This window comes from Talpa europaea (assembly GCF_964194135.1).
Source record: "Talpa europaea genome assembly, chromosome: 2".
Taxonomy (NCBI): Eukaryota; Metazoa; Chordata; class Mammalia; order Eulipotyphla; family Talpidae; genus Talpa; species Talpa europaea.
In genome coordinates this window covers 67,715,793-67,732,793 of record NC_140068.1, presented here as the reverse complement: position 1 = coordinate 67,732,793, position 17,001 = coordinate 67,715,793, and the positions used below count along the sequence as shown (strand labels likewise).

Here is a 17,001-nt window from a genome sequence, read left to right as displayed (position 1 = left end):
ACATTTGTGCTCCCCATATTTATACAGTGTATTTTATTTTCTAAGCTTTTTTTAATCATTGAGGTAACATGGGTTTACAGCACTTATATGATTCAAGGGACTAGGTTCACACCTCCTCAGATATATGTCATCACACCACATCCAACACCAGAGCACCCTTAGTTCTTTATCCTAGACTATTGAGCCCCCTCCCCAACTTGTTCATTTCCCACCATCCCTTTCTAGTAGTCTCCATTCTGCAGTCATGTTTCTAGACTTTGTTATGATTCAGTTTCATCAGTTCGTTTTTTTTGTTCTCTGTATTCCACATTGTTTTATATTCCATATATATTCATTCCACATATGAAATCATCTGGTATTTGTCTTTCTTCCTCTGGCTTATTTTGCTTAGCATAATCCTCTCTAGTTCCATCCATGTTGTTGCAAATGGCAAGAATTTATCTTTTTTAATTGCTGAATAGTATTCCATAATGTATATATACCACGTCTTCTTAATCCACACATCTTTCATTGGGCACTAAGGTTGTTTCCATAGCTTAGCTATTGTAAATAGTGGTGCAATAAACATAGGAATGCACATATCCTTTTGACTTAGTGTTTTTGTATTTTTTTGATAAATAACAAGGGGTGGAATTTCTGGATCATATGGTAGATCTACTTTTATTATTTTGGAAACCTCCATTCTGTTTTCCTAGGAACTGGACCAGTCTACATTTCCACCAATAGTGTATGAGGGCTCTCTTTTCTCCACACCCTTGCCAATATTTGTTGTTTTTGTTTTTTTTTTTGACATGGGCCAGTCTTACCAGCATGAGTGAAAATTGTGGCTTTGATTTGCATTTTCCTGATGATAAGTGATTGTTGAATATTTTTTCATGTGCCTGTGGGCGATATGTACATCTTCTTTGGAGACATGTGTTTTCTGTTTAGCTCTTCTGCCCTTTTTTTAATTGGGTTATTTTTTTGTTATTGAGTTGTATGAATTCTTTATAGATTATGGTTATTAGCTCCTTAATGGATATATGATATATAAGTATTTTCTCCCTTTTGGTGGGATGTCTTTTCATTATAGTGATTGTTTCATTCCTGTGCAGAGGAGTATAAAGGCTTTGTTTTTTTAATCATATGCCTGGTGTCTTTTTGGCCAGTAAATTACCTGGAAAACAGGAATTAGTGTCACTGTTTGTATTGTGCTCATAGTAGTTTTAACCAAATGATTGATTCCTCCCCTCTTCTCTCCACTCTTCCACTCTACCCTGCCCTCCCCGCCCCTCCCCACCACATTGAGTAACTAGGAACATGTAATTCATTTCATTACATGAGAATTCTATAATCTCTCTAAACACTGTAACTACAGAGAACATTTTAATTCTTATTTTTTAATTTTACTTTTTAATCTAGTTAAAATTTATGGTATAAAGAGCAGAAAATCCTTATTCAGTGTCCACCTTCATCACTTACCTGACAAAAAAAAACTAGCTGTAGTTTCCTCATCTGTAAAATGGGAAAAGAATTCATAAAATATCAGTACAATGCCCAGAAAAATGCTATTCTTTTTTTTTTTTTTAAGATTTATTTATTTATTTATACAAGCACTGGTGCAGTTAGAAGCGCAGGAGGGTGAGAGAATTCACCAGAGCCAGAGCGGGGAACAGAACAGGCAGACTGACGAAGTACACTGCTGAGGGGAGCAGCGGGCGGCAGGAGAGGTCTGCGCACCATGTGGGCCCCTCGCCAGCAGCCTGGGATTGAACCGGCACTGCCGAGGCTGTGGGGAGCTTTGCAGCCCAGCGCTCAACCGCTGCGCCACCAGGGGAGGCCCGAGAAATGCTATTCTTTATGAGATTAGCAACTTTACCTTACTTTACAAAGGTTTATAACCAGCCTATTCTTTAGAACTAATGTCTCAGCCATAGTTTCCTTGGAAAGTGTTTAGCAGGGGCTCTCAGTGAACATAGTAACATCCTGTTTGTCTCATTTTTTCCTAATAGGGCCAGTTTCCAAGATGACACACTTAAAACAGGCTGGTGGAAATACCGTGATGCAAAATAACCTTTCTGGGTCCATCCTTACCACTCATAGACTTGGCATGTTGAGAGAGTTTAACACTGTGGGAGCTTTTTAAATTTTATGTTAGTGGCAATTTAATACTAGAAATGGAAGTGAAGAGTGTCCTTACCCCACTTGTCTTGGGGTAGCTGCTGAAAACATAAGAAAGAAATGAAGCTTTTCCTAAAATCCCTTTCATCTTTTCCTTGACTGAATCTTTCTGCCTCATCTTTTTCTAGTCTTGGGCCTCACAGGACTTAAAATGTTGCTAAAATAACACGTTCCTGAGGAGCATTTATTATACACAACTATGATCATGTTTTCTTCCAGGTTAAGGTAATCATTGAGAAAAGTGAACAATTTGATATCCTAATGACTTCTAATGAAATAAATGCTACAGGACACCAGCAGACCATTCTGGTTCCCAGTGCAGATGGGGCAACTGTTCTTTTCCCAGTTAAGCCAAGACAGCTGGGGGAAATTCCAATCACAATCACAGCTATTTCACCTGCTGCTTCTGATGCTATCACCCGGAGGATTTTAGTGAAGGTAAGTATTTGAAGTCTTAAATAAATGAAATGGAAATACATAATTGAAAGGAAACAGAGGTGGTTTTTCTCTGGGTTAAATTTCTGGCAAGACTTTGTTGATCATTTCTTCCACCCTCCTGGTATGCCTGATAGTTTTCTCATCTGTATATGAAAATATATCACATACATGTTTTGGAAGTGCCAATTTCCTCTTCAAATCTATAGTCTGACTCTAAAGCAAGCCTGCTCCGGTCGGTTACATTTACAAACTATGTTGCATTGGGATCCTATCATATCCAGTTGATACGTAGACTGGGAATTTTGTAATCCCTCAGCACTAGTAGAAGAGATTTTGTAGATTTTTTTTTTTTTTAGGAAGACATTCTGAACAAAAAGACAACCCAGGAGAGTGGATAAGTACTTGTGTTCTGGGGTGAGACAGATCCGGGCTCAAATCCCTGATCTGTCAAGTGTGGTTTTGTACTTAATCCCTTTCTCTTTTGATAATAAATGATACTACTTCAGAAGGTTTCTCACATAACCTTTTTATATTCTCCTTTGTCATGGGCCTTGACATTCCAAGAAGTTTTTTTAATCTGTTTTAACTAGAAAGTAAATATTAACAGACTTGAAACAACAATCAGGAAATGGTAGGTACTTAACTAACCATATACAAACTGAAGACACGATAGGTCAGATATTTATATTACTGTCTACTTACAGTTCTCTGTAGATAAATGAGTAGAGACCATGTTAATTGTGTTCCTTGTTTTGTTTGTTTGTTTTTTTTTTAACAGGCTGAAGGAATAGAAAAGTCATATTCACAATCCATTTTATTAGACTTGACTGATAACAACCAACAAACTACCATGAAAGCTTTGAGTTTTTCATTTCCTCCTAATACAGTGAGTGGTAGTGAAAGAATTCATTTCACTGCAATTGGTAAGAATAGAGTACATCATTACCACTACTGGTTTTTGTTGAATATGTATTCCTCATCTATTTATAGGTGTATTTTCTTATTTAGTCCTATTGAGAGAAGATTGTAGAAAGTGTTTAGTTGGTACCGACTGCTGATTTCAAGAGAAAGATGGCAAGATACGTTCCTAGACCAGTTCTCTGTATAAACACAAATTCTGGTTTAGTAGGTCTGATGTGAGACCTGGGGCTCTGTATTTCTTTCTTTTTTTTTAAGATTTATTTATTTGTACAAGCACTGGGTACAGTTAGAAGCGCGGGAGGGTGAGAGAATTCATCAGAGCCAGAGCAGAACAGGCAGAAGGACCGAAGTACATTGCTGAGGGAAGCAGTGGGAGCGGCAGGAGAGGTCTGCGTGCCATGTGGGACCTTCGCCGGCAGCCGAGGATCGAACTGGCGCTGCAGAGGCTGCGAGCAGCTTCACAGCCCAGCGCTCAACCGCTGAGCCACCAGGGAGGCCCATGGGGCTCTGTATTTCTAACAAGCTCCTAGGTAATGCTGATGCTCCTGATTTGCAGACCACTCTGAGTAGCATGGCCTCGATAGGATGCAGGGAGAGGTAATTTCTAAGAGCAGAGTTTCTGGCTTCTGTCTACTGGTCAATATCAGAATCTTCATTTAGAATCTCAGTTAGAATCTGTTGGGCTGTCGCTAGTGTTGTATATATTTTGAAAAGTTTCCCTGAGTAATTTTGATAGCCAGAGGCTGAGATTCTCTGCGTAGGGCTGCTCCGTGTGCAGTTGGTGAACTTTATGGGAGGCAGCTCCCCCCTGATTTCAGTCACCCTCTCCTGTCACCTTCCACTAGCTAAAAGCACTTTAGAATGAACAATGAAACAGCTTTCACACAAATGGTCTTTTATATGGTTGTACTTAACAACTGACGAAATGTTGAAGTTAATGATATCCAAATAGTTTGTTAGCTCTACAAGGTGTCAGGACCAAAGGTGCCTTTTCAGAGGTTCTTTTAAGTCTCATTTGCAGTTCTAATGCTTCTTATTATAACTTCAAACAACCAGTCCCTTTACAGAGGACTTTTTTTGATCTTAGGTATAATTTTTAATAAGAATTAAGCTCTCTATAGGGGAATAAATTATTCCTAAGCTTCTGTCACAGTGTTGAGGTGTGGGGAGATGCAGCATGCACCCTGGGAGAGGCAGCACATGCATGTCCACACCTGCACATAGGGAAGAAGCTGAGAATTGTAAATTTATGTTGTAACTTCTGACATTGGGAGGAATCTGTCTGTGGTCATTGAAGTACTCTAGATTTAATTTTTAAGCTTGATATAGAGAAGTTTATCCCAAGTTTTATTTATTTTTGGAGTTTATAGCTTTTATTATTAATTTTGATGTCTCTATGTATTTTTTTAAAACTCCATTCTCAAAATAACTGGCACAAAGAACAACTTTCAATAGTTTCAGTATCTCATGTTAGCTTTTATAAACATACAAAGAGGCAAGTCTATTTCTAAACTTTTTTAGCTGAAGTAACATTGGTTTATAAATTTACATAGTTTCAGGATTATAGTTCATGTTTCATTTTTCTACTATATATATTTTTTAATTTATCTGGTAGCTCAGAATGTATGAATATTGCCTTGCTTCTTTGAATTTTGAGGGTCTAAGTTTATGTTCACTTTGAATACTAAAAACATAACCTGCAGTGATAGTGATATAACCTTCGTGTTCACATCCAAAGTTGAACATGTATGTTGGCGTGGCAGTGGCCTGTTCATAGGAAAGAGTCCCTCCATTTCTTTTGGGATATTTTTTTAGGATTAGATTTTCACTAGGTATATGGTCTTGGAATGGTATAAACTTCTAAAATAAACTCCATAGGAGGTTATTCTCCTCTATACAGCTCAACCACAGTGGGGTTAGAATTTGAAGTTAGCCTCTATATTCCTGAATTTCTTATTCCACTAAATCATGGCATTAGAATGTTAGTAGATGGGTCTCTTACACATGTGTTTTATTTAATTTATATGACTAACTTTGAAGAATATTCCTATCCTTTTAGATCCTGAGATTCATTGAAATGCTTGTACTTGTCAGTTCTACTTTGCTGAGTAGAACACATTGAAAAGCACTATAATTACTGCCCTTTAAAAAAATCATATCTCAAATATTTATAGTGTATTAGTAAGAAATAAGAATGAAGTTTTATTTATATGAAGGATACTAATAACAAACCATTCTTTACTCTGTGTGAGAATTATCATTTTTCAGTCAGTTCCTTAAGAGCTATTTTTTAAATTTATTTTTTGCTTATTGTATACAGTATCCTTATCTGAACTAAAAGTCTCCATACTTAGCAGATAATCTTAAGTTCAGTACCACTGTTTTATCCCTTAGTTGACAGTCTTCTTAGAGGCTTGGTAGAAAGTTTCTGCTTTGTACTTGGAATAATCATATTACTTTCATATTGGATTCCTTCTGTACTCAGTGGAAGCCTCTGTCTTAGCAGGTGCCAGAATTGAGTGTTTTCTGAATGTTTTGAACATCTTGTGCTTTCAGGAGATGTGCTTGGTTCTTCCATCAATGGCTTAGCCTCGCTGATTCGGATGCCTTATGGCTGTGGTGAACAGAACATGATAAATTTTGCTCCAAACATCTATATTTTGGATTACCTGACTAAAAAGAAACAGTTGACAGAGAATTTAAAAGAAAAAGCTCTTTCCTTTATGAGGCAAGGTAAGTATTTTAGAAACCTATTTTTATTTTTAAGGTAAGTTTTGCTTTTTTTTTTTTTTTCGGAGAGTTTACTCTGGACCATGTTTCATAATGGACAGATTTTGTTTTTGTTAGGTGATGGTGGGACTGCATGGTGTTGAAATGTGTGAAAGTGTAAGCACAGAACCGTTACCATTTTTCCTTCTGCTGTTTGTAGACTAATTGCTGCTAAGATGTTTGTTAGTATCAGCTTAAAGAGTTTCTGGAGGGGTTTGTATTTTAATGAGGTACTAGAAATTTCAAACACCTTAAAAATCTAAAGGTTGGAGTGTTCAATTATTCATTGCTCATTTATGGAGTTCTCTTGGCATGGGGTCAATTTAGTGCTGAGAAAGTTGAAGATAGGCCTTTTTCCTCGTGGAGAGTAGAGAAGACTGTATGCCTAGTGCTGCACATTGGGGACCTTCTCAGCACATTGAAAAGTCAAGCAAATGGGGGTTAGGAGAGAAATGTTTATGAGGAGGCCCTGCTGGCCCTCAGAAAATGACCCTACACTGACCTCTTGAGAAGCTGATATGTTCACAGACACTGGAGGCTTTATTATAACAATAGTCAGTTGATTGCTTTCTGTGTTCTAAGCACTTTACATCTAATATGTCATTTACTGCTAACAATTCTTATTATTCTATTCTTACACATGATGAAACTGAGGCACAGAAAAGTAACTAAATTGGTAACTAGTCTGCCTACTAACACTTGTAAGTAAGTGGCAGGGCTGGGATTTGAGCTTACTATTTGGTCTCAAACTCTTAGTGTCCACACCTACAAGAAAATGAAAAGTTGTGAGATTTTTTAAATAATAATAATGTAGATTTGACATCCTCAAATACTCTAAAAGCCACCCAAAGTTAGTCTCAGTCTTGCACTTCTATATTAGGGGATCTCTAGCCATATCTCTGTATGGCTGAGTTTATCTGTCTACACGATTTGTAGAACTCATGAGGATTAAAAAGGTTTATATCACGATAGGAAAATATTTACTATAACCTAAAAATCTAATCAGCACTTTCAATTCCTATTTTTTTTTAATGTTCTTTTATAATGAATGGGTTAAATATAAAATAGAACAAGTTGGGATCTGTTTTTTTAACTTCTCCAGTTAAGAATTAGAAATCTCAGTGAAGTCATTGTTTTGATGTGAACTTTTCTTCCAGGTTCCGTTACTATGAAGAGGCTTGTTTTATCTTTTTTTTTTTTTAAATATTTATTTATTTATATAAGAACCGGGGTACAGACCAGATGCACGGGAGGGTGAGAGGATTCACCTGAGACAGAGGGGAACAGAACAGGCAGACTGACGAAATACACTGCTGAGGGGAGCAGTGGGTGAGACAGGAGAGGTCTGTCGCGCCATGTGGGATTCTCGGATTCTCGCCGGCTGGTGGGGATAGAACCCGCGCTGCAGAGGCTGTGGAAAGCTTCACAGTACGGCGCTCAACCACCTGCGCCACCAGGGAGGCCCAAGAGGTTTTTTTATCTTAAATTAAGTTCAGTAATAGCAGAACTGTTTAAATGTTTTCCAAATATTTTTCTTTAATTCTCACAAAACCCATAGAAGGTAGGCATACTATTATTAATTTCATTTTACAGGTGAGGAAACTGAGGCACAGGGAGGTTGATTAACTTATTTATGGTTATTTGCCAGAAAGTCTGGCTTCAGAGTCCATGTTCCTTCTGAGAACAATATGGAATAAGTCTACTTAGGTTGTTAGTACCAATAGGTTAACATGGAAGAGGACCAGGTATTGAACCAATATACTTGAGGATGGCCAATGTACAAGAAGTCTCAATGGAGCTTTTGATAAAGTAGTAGGGGAGAAACATGGGATCTTGTAGGGAAGGTGACACCAAAGGTTAGGAGCTAGGGTTTCAGATTAGAACAGAGTGAGATGTAAGGTGTTGGATCCAGTCAATGGACTGGAGTCAGTAGCCAGAGGTCTTCCTGGTGTCAGCAGCACAGACAAAGATGGAGTAGGAGTGAGAGGGCTGTAAGTTGGGAACTCGACTGCATGAGAGGAGAGCTAAGGAAACCAGAGATTGGAATCAGGGCTGGGTGTGACCTGAGTTTTGATGTGGGGAAGGAGATAGTGTTATATTTTCCCTCAGATTAGAGCCAATCCCTTCACACACTTAAAACAGGCCTCAAGCCTAGGAGGTTTAGTACTCTAAGAAATTCTCAGAGATGTAGCAGTTAGTACTTTCTGTACATTTTCCCAATTAAAATGACCTTCCTTTGTACACACATTTGTGGATCAGTCTTTTTAAATATATGAGCTGTTTTTTTCAAGTTCTAATTTAATTAAATTAATTAAAAAGTGGCATCAAGTGGTGGCTGTAGTAAAGTATATACTACCTTAAAAACAAATGAGATATTTGCATATCACCATAGTGGTTATATTTAAAATTAGAAGTAAAAGATATTTGAGGTTGTCATAATCTGATTCTGTACTTTTTGAAAGCAAATTTCTGATGTGTATTCAAAATTTAGTTTGACTTACTTCAAATAGAAAGTATATAGGAATTAGACGGCTTATAGTTTAATAGCCATACTTTGAGATATTTTAATAAAATAAAGTGAAATATTTTAGGAATTGCCACATAATTTCATATTTTATATGCTTTATGAACTATAATGCTGGCTAATCAGATATTAGTGCTTTAAAAATGTTACCAGGCAGAGTGAGGGGCACCCTGGAACTCCTAAACCTGCCTGCTCTAAATAGGTTCTGCCATCTGCCACATCAAAACAAAACATACTCTAGTGTGAAAGATCTTTAATGGAAAGGAACTTTAATACAATTATTGTGCAATAAAGAGAAGAGAAGGGAAAGAATAGGTAAAGAAGTTTTCACATGAAACACCCAAAGTTACCCATCCCCTCAGGGGTAAACGCCCAGTCAAGCAGGGTTGGCCCAAAGCAGGACTGCTGAGGAGAGGCCTGAGAACTTGCCACTAGTCTAAGGCAACTTCTGGTGGGGACCTATTGGAAAGGGGCAGAAGGGCCTGGACAAGTCTGGAAAGAAAAGAGCAAAATCAAAATAATGATAAAGACTGCCATTGTCAATCTCTCACAGGTCTCTCACCCATGTTTGTTTCAAGTATCTCCTTCCATTCCCCCAAGTCCCTGGTACAAGTCAAAGGCTGAGAATCAAGCATAGCTTCTTTCACATTTCTCTCTGCTCCATGTGCTTCCTCCAGGTCTCATACTTTCTCTCTGCCCTTCTTCCTTCTTTCTCTTTAGCTTCTTCTCCTTCTTACTCATCTCATCCCTTCTTAGGGTGGGGCAGTGAACCTGGAACCTCCCTGTTCCCTGGGGACCACCCTGTTACAAAAAGATGGAATTGCAGCAGGAAAATCAGGGTGTAGACTGGAGGCATGGAAGTGAAAGAATTCACCAGAGTAGAGAACAGAAAGGTGGATATTGAAATACCATGCAAGAGAGCAGGAGATGAGTTGGGAGATATTGTGTGTGCAGGAAGAGGGGTTTGGGGGTCCCTTTATAACATATTTTCTTGGGCTTTTTCATGACGGGGGGAGTCAGTCTCTGAAGGTTGCTTGCTATCTACTGGGATGTCAGGTTTCCGGTTAGCCCTCTGCACAGCAGGCGTCCTGATGGTTCTGTTAGCCCTATTTCCACATTCCTGGGAATTCTTGATGGCTCCCTGTAGGTCTTGTGGACCCATGACCAGGTTCCCATGGCAACTCTATCAGTTTCCCTCTCTTATCTGTTTGTGTCTTCCGTTACTGTTCAGCTAAGCAAAGTGCAGAGACTAAATTTTAATTCTATTAAATGATACTCCTACAAGAATAAATTTTAGGAGTTTGAGCCATTTAATGAATGATAAGTCATCCCTTAAAAATAATGTGAGTTGTGTCCTAAGTACTTTGCTCTGGGTCAGCAGAGGTCCTAAACAATGAATGGTCCAAATTTTCAGTATCTGTATTTTTTTTTTTCCAAAAGAAAGCTAACTCCTCCAGCCAGATCTGGCCAAGTCTGTACCAAATTGCAGGTTTCAAAGCAGCACTGTAGGTGGCTCCCTTTCTTTGATTATTTGGGAACCTTCCTCACACTTAATGATACTTGAAGGCATAAAACGCTAGAGGGCAGAAAAGGCACTGTTTTTTAAATGCCCAATTGTTTCCAAGAATATGCACAATGGAATGGGCACTACTGTTGTAAATGAAGTCCCACCTCTGGAGGAGGCATAGCCCAGTGGTTAAAACACAGGCTATGGTTGTGTCAGGCCCAAACTCTAAATTCTGCTTCCTGCTTCAGACTGGTTTCCCCAACCTTGTTTTCCCTCCTGTAAGATAAAGGTTCTTTTGGTTCCACTTCAAAAGGGCTGTTTTGGAGATTAAATGAGATATTTTAGCATTTTATGGAACACATAGTATATGCCCAATAACTGGCAGCTACAGAATAGTCAGCTCCATGTATTGGGAGTTAGGTTCTAAAATCAGCAAGTAAATCCTGTCCACCCTACCTTTTGGAGGTAAAACAAATGTGAAATTCTTCCACTCTGTCCATGCCATGCTAATTGTTCCGTTCAAACCCTGCTATTATTCCTCAGGGCCACTCCAAAGCCTGCCTAAGCTGTCTCTCTGTTTCTGCACTCACTTCCCTTCAGTATAGTCTCCACATATTGTTAAAGGGCTCTTTTGAAAGCATCAAAATCATATTAGTTCTTTGCTTAAAATTCTCCAGTGGATCCCTAGACTCATCCTACAAGGCCCAGAGTGAAATGACCACTCTCACTGGGCTTTATCTAGAGCACTTCCAGCTGTGCTATGCTTCAGGGACCTTAAGCTGCTATTCCTTCTGGGAGACTCTTCCCCATTATCATTTTGTGACTTACTCCTTTTCATCATTTAAGTGATATTTTCCTCAGATTGGTCTTCCCTCGCTATTTGTTGACTTACTTATATCATTCCATTTTATTTTCTTCATCACACTTTAACACTGTTTAAAATTATCTTTTTTTAGTCTATTATCTGTGCTCTTCACTAGAAGATAAGCTCCCTCACAGTGGGGGCTGTGTTTAACCTCTTCTCCATTGTCTTCCTATAAAGGTACCTCAATAAATGCAGAATGGATAAATGCATAAATGAATGATTGTTAATAACTTCTTTGGGCTTTACGTTCAGTATCCTAATGCAGGGCTTGGGCCTAGAACATCTCTCAAGTTTTTCTACGTTATGGTGATGGTTTATAAACATGACAGGTTCTACCTAGTTCTGGCATTTTCTTTTGAACTAAGAAATGTGACCAGTGGTTAACCTTTTGAACTGATGAGAATTAGCACAATGGAGCTCCCAAAACACATCATTTCACCCACTGAACTAAATTGTATTTTAAAGTAGTGGTCAAATGCTTCTTGTTATGATGAGTTTCATTATGAAATCAGTGGCTCATTTCAGAGACTCTTTTTTTCATTTGTCATCACATTTGCCAAAGTCCTTTAAATATACCGAAGTTGTTTTTATTTTTCACGAAATTAAAGTGACTTTGGCATGAGTCATGATTGTACTATTTAAATGTCATTTATGAACAGCGCATTGTTTTACTTAAATCATGCTTGGCCCAGGAGCCCTGTAACCTAACCCATTGTTTTTTTTGGTCAAAACAACAGCTACATCATTGAATTTTGCTGTCAAAAAGAAAAATAGATCATAAAATGAAAACTGTTTTTGATAAGAATTGGAAGTCCTGAATTTGTTAATTGAACATTTAAACCACTTGTTTTCTTCAACTATTTAAGTCATTGTGCAGGCAACTCAGGTTTTCAAAAGAGACTCAGCAAGTCTAGTTGAAAGCACATTATAGTTTCCTATTGAAATAAAAAAGCAGGAAAAAATAGGTTTCAGAATCCTGATGTTGCATTTGGTCATCACAGGATGTTAGAGGTAATAGTAAAGATGCAAAAACAGACAAATCCTGGTAAAGGTCTCACCTTCCCTTTCATGTCAAGGAAAGTAAGGAAGTTGAAATGATTACTTTTCTTTTAGTACGGAAAATAGTTTTATCAGCTTTTGCGGGGGCGGGGGTGGGGGTTGGAAGTCCTCAAACCCCCTGTGTCAAAGGTCCCCAGCAGCGTACCAAGTCCTCACAGGAGATCAGAGCCCATGGGGCTGTTTTACAAGCTTTTTACTAGAGAAAGCAATTGACAGTCTCAATGATTGATTTTACTTCTTTTCTTCATATGCAGTGTTGACACTTGAAGTAACCAAGTCAAATTATGTTTAGAACATCACTTTTCTATGTGTTTCTATGGACAGTACTTTCCTCTTCATTATGATAACCTACAAATGTTTTACATTTATGGCTAGTCCAAAGAAAATTTATGACCCACTGTGTATCTTATGTGGCCTTTATAAATATCAGTTCATGAGTCATCATCCTAACAGCCTCTTAAACTTTTTTTTTTTAAATAGAGGCATGTTTTTATTTATTTATTTATTTATTTGTTTGTTTGTTTGTTTATACATGCACTGGGTACAGTCAGAAGTGCGGGAGGGTGAGAGAATTCACCAGAGCCAGAGAGGGGAGCAGAGCAAGCAGAAGGACCAAAGCACACTGCTGAGGGGAGCAGCGGGCGGCAGGAGAGGTCTGCGCACCATGTGGGACCCTCCTCCGGTGGTCGGGAGCAGCTGGGGATTGAACCGGCGCTGCAGAGGCTGCGGGCAGCTTCGCAACCCAGCGCTCAACCGCTGCGCCACCGGGGAGGCCCCCTAACAGCCTCTTGACTACTTTTCTATTTTAATTTTCACAAGTGTCTGTTAGTTCTGATTATGATTGCTTTCTCATTCAAGAGCTATTCACAAAACTATGAACTTAGATGTAATACTCTTATTTCCTCATGGACTTTGGAAAAAAACTTGTTTCCACTTTTCTCACTTGTCACGATGAAAAGTCTCCAACTTATAGGTGGCTACCCTGGAACACTGAATTGTTGTATTAATAATGAACCTCAAAGCTGAGTCACCAATGTCTTTTTCAGTATATAGAGTGGGTGATTTGGAGGACAAGCATCTTAGGGTTCTCTTAAACCATGGCTGGTTTAAGGTGAGGAAGGAAACCTCAGAGGAGGCTTCATCAGGAGAGTCATGCAAACTCTTCTCTCTAGTTTCTGATTCTGACCTTTTGTTTTGCCATGGGAGAGGAATTGGGAGCTTGGATTCTCAGTTTTATGTATACCAGCTCTAGAAATGCCTTCCACAGTGGAGATTACCTGAGTTTTCCCCCTCTTCTGAACTGGCTGCCCCTGATGGAAGAACAGTGCTGGTTGCTAATATCTATGTCTCTATATTTATATCTACATTTACATCTATATCTACATGTAGATACATGTATCTTTTTTAATTGAAGTAGTTTTGCATTATATAATGGGGACTGTTGGACGTCAGCCACTTGAGGAGTAATTTCCAGAAGTACTGATCTCATCTCCATGATCTCATCTCTCTGACCAGTTTTACAATAACTCATACTTTGGAACTGCACTTGATGTGATTTGGGGGCTTGGAGGCACAGGTCTTCTCCTCCAGGCAGGTCCTTCTTCTCACAGAAGTACCTTCTGTGGTGATGGAGGGCTAGAACCTTCCCTTCCCTTCCTATCGCCTCCCCCCTTCCTCTCCTTTTCTCCCTTTCCCTTTCCCTTTTTTCTTTTCCTTCTCCCCTCTATCAGATTGAGTTCACAGTTAAACTCTGCTATCTGGTGAATATAGTCCTGAATTGTAGAGTGAGGGAGACTGTCTTGGATGCTTTCATTAATTTTCTTTATGAACATTAGAAAATGATTCTACTTCCTTGTGATCCCTAACTTACTCTAAAAAAGGAAGAGATTATACCTTGTGTTGTGTTTTAGGTTATTTGAAAACTAAAACATCTTAAAGTTGTCTTTAAGGTAGTCTTAATAATGCCTATCATTTAATTGTTTTCATTCTTACTTTTTAAATTTTTGAATATGTAGAACATTAGCCTGCTTCCAAAAGTCAAACTTATGCAAAGAGGTACTCTCCCCCTCATATCTATTCCACCTACTTGCTTAATTATTTCCTATTTTTCATTTTTCTCTTTCTCTAAAAATTAACATATACATAAATGTTTTATTACCTTTTTCTCTTACACAAAAGGTAATATATTACATTGTGGGGTTCCTGGATCCAGTTTCCACTAGGCAGGTGAGTGCTGAGGCCCCCCTACAGCAACAAGTAATACTTGGATACTAACAGGGTGTTCAAGATTCTGGACTTCTCTCTTCAGAGATGGCATTAGGTTCCACAGAGCAAGGGCTCAGTCCACCAGGACCACCCACCACTTCAGATACTGCCTGCAAGCTCCAGGCAGGTCCCTGCTTCTAACTGACTGAATGACTATAAATCAGAGGTTCAGAGCTCCCAGGTCCTCACTTGGCATGCCATTCTTTCCCAAATCTTATTGTGTTCACCAAGTAGGAAGCTCTCTGAAGCCTTTTCCTCTTGGCCTTTTATGGAGGTTTCATTACATTGGCAAAAGTGGTTAAGTCACTGGCCATTGCCAATTGACTTCAACCTCCAGCCCATTTCCCTTCCCTGGAGGTCTGTGGGTTGGACTGAAAGTTCCATCTTTTATTCTTCATTGGTTTCTCTGGCAATCAGCATCCCTTTCCCCAGAACTTACCTTCATTAACATAGCAAGAGACATCTTTAACATACTCTATATCCAGGAAATTATTCCATAGCAGCTCAGAAAAAAAAAAAAAAATTCCTCATTCTTTTTACAGCTGTATAGTACTCTACTATGTATACACACTACATTTTATTCAATCTCTCCAATATGGGGGCATTTAGGTAATTTTTCAACATTTTTATGATTACAAGTAATGCTGCCATAAATAATCTTCTGCATATGCATTTTTGTATTGTTGGATGCGTAGCTTCAATACTTACCAACTGCATGTCCTTGTCCAACATCTCCAAAAACAACTTCACTTGCACATGGTATGTTCCCAGCTCCAGTTTCATCATCTCTAATAAGGTGATAATCATAGCAACTACATCATAGGGTGTTTGTGAGAATTAGTTGGGGTTAATAACTGCAAAGGGCTTGGAACAGTTACTGACACGGTCAGTGTTGGATAAAGGTCAACTGTTAATTGCTCTATTATAGTATATCACTTTCAAATGAAAAGATTGCAACCATTCCTCAAATTAAGCACAATTCTCTCATCACTTAAATGTTGTTTATATAGATCACCAATTTTTGGAAAATTTGGTCGTACTGTAGCTTAAATAAGATACTCACATACGGGGTTTCTTGTGGAAAGGCTCAAGGAGAAAAGTTTGAGACTTGGCAAGAGCAGATTAACTATAATTTAAAACTATTTATGCTCATATTTTGTTAGTGGAATATGAATATAGTTATTGAAGCTTCTAAAATATTGCCAGAGTTTAGTAGAGATTGAACTCAACATGTTGCTAATGACTGTGGTCTCCAGGCTCTCTGGGGCTGTCCAAGGCTCGGCCCAAGATCTTACCTGCCTGCAGTGGAAATCTGGAATTTTTAGGGAGGATTTCTGCTTATCAGAGAAAGACTGATAATATCTTGAGATGAAAATGTTTTTGGTGCCTACTTATGCTTGCATTTTAGTGATAAATTACTGCTATTTTAATTCATTTCCAGCAAGATAGTTTCTTACAGGTTATTTGGTGAATCTTTTAGTGTTTGGTCTGTGATTTCTTATAGTCACTGGTTTTGAGATCTTACATGCATTGCTTTGCAAATATGAAACATCTGCCTCTTATTTGCAGCTAATTGTTTGCAACCATTTATTTGCAAATATGAACCATCTGCTTTTTAAATCAGATACATGATGGCTAACCCCCTCCCAATTTACTTCTCAACTGAGATTTTATTGCCACCACTAAGTTTTTTTTGAATGAGAACTCAAAATTAATGTAGTGGACAGACTATTTAGACTTTTGGTTTATCTAATGGCCAAAACATTTTTGCCATTGTCTTAGATTATTTAGCAACGCTTTCCCCTACCTCCAATTGCTGTTCCAAGAATAGGAAGTATTTTTAATTTTGTTTTAGTATTGAACTTTGATTATGATACTCTAAATAGTATTTTTTTTTTAAATGTAACGATCTTACATACTGAGTGATGAAATCACTGTTGTGAGGGCCTCCCTGGTTAGGGGTTAAGCTATGAAGCAATCTGCAGCCTCTGCAGCATGAGTTCGCTCCCCAGCCGGCCAGAGAGAAACCCAAATGGCTAAGCAGACTTCTCCTGTCTCACCCACTGCTCCCCTCAGCAGTGTGTTTCAGTCAGTCTGCCTGTTCTGTTCCCCACTCTGTCTCTGGTGAATCCTCTCACCCCCCGCACCACTAGCCTGTACCCAGCTCTTGTATGCATAAATAAATAAATCTTAAAAAAAAAAGAAATCACTGGTGAGACTACAGAGTTAAATAAAATTCTGCCTTTAATTTGCTTGCTTTTGAATGGTAGAATTGCCTGTGTTACAGTACTCTTCTGAATTTACTTTTATTTAATTTGGGAATGTCATTGTTCTTACTTTACACATGCTGTTATAGGGCAGGCCCGATATTGAACGGGTTGCCTGGCTGTGGGTCCTCACCCGCGCGCTTACAAGGGACTTATTAATACTCCACTACAGGCACACACAAAAGGTTAATAAAAGGTTTATTTACAAGGGAAAAGGAAATAAGGA

At 38.5% G+C, this 17,001-nt stretch overlaps 1 protein-coding gene across 1 annotated transcript in view; it reads left to right on the top strand.

Moving 5' to 3' along the window:
- Positions 1-17,001, top strand: part of CD109 (CD109 molecule) — a gene marked incomplete at both ends in the record, with an annotated part of 123,047 nt that overhangs the window by 84,257 nt on the left and 21,789 nt on the right. The window contains 3 exons of the mRNA XM_084258676.1: positions 2,380-2,598; positions 3,377-3,521; positions 6,076-6,252. Coding sequence (XP_084114802.1) covers positions 2,380-2,598; positions 3,377-3,521; positions 6,076-6,252 — 541 coding nt within the window. The remainder of the gene's footprint in view (positions 1-2,379; positions 2,599-3,376; positions 3,522-6,075; positions 6,253-17,001) is intronic.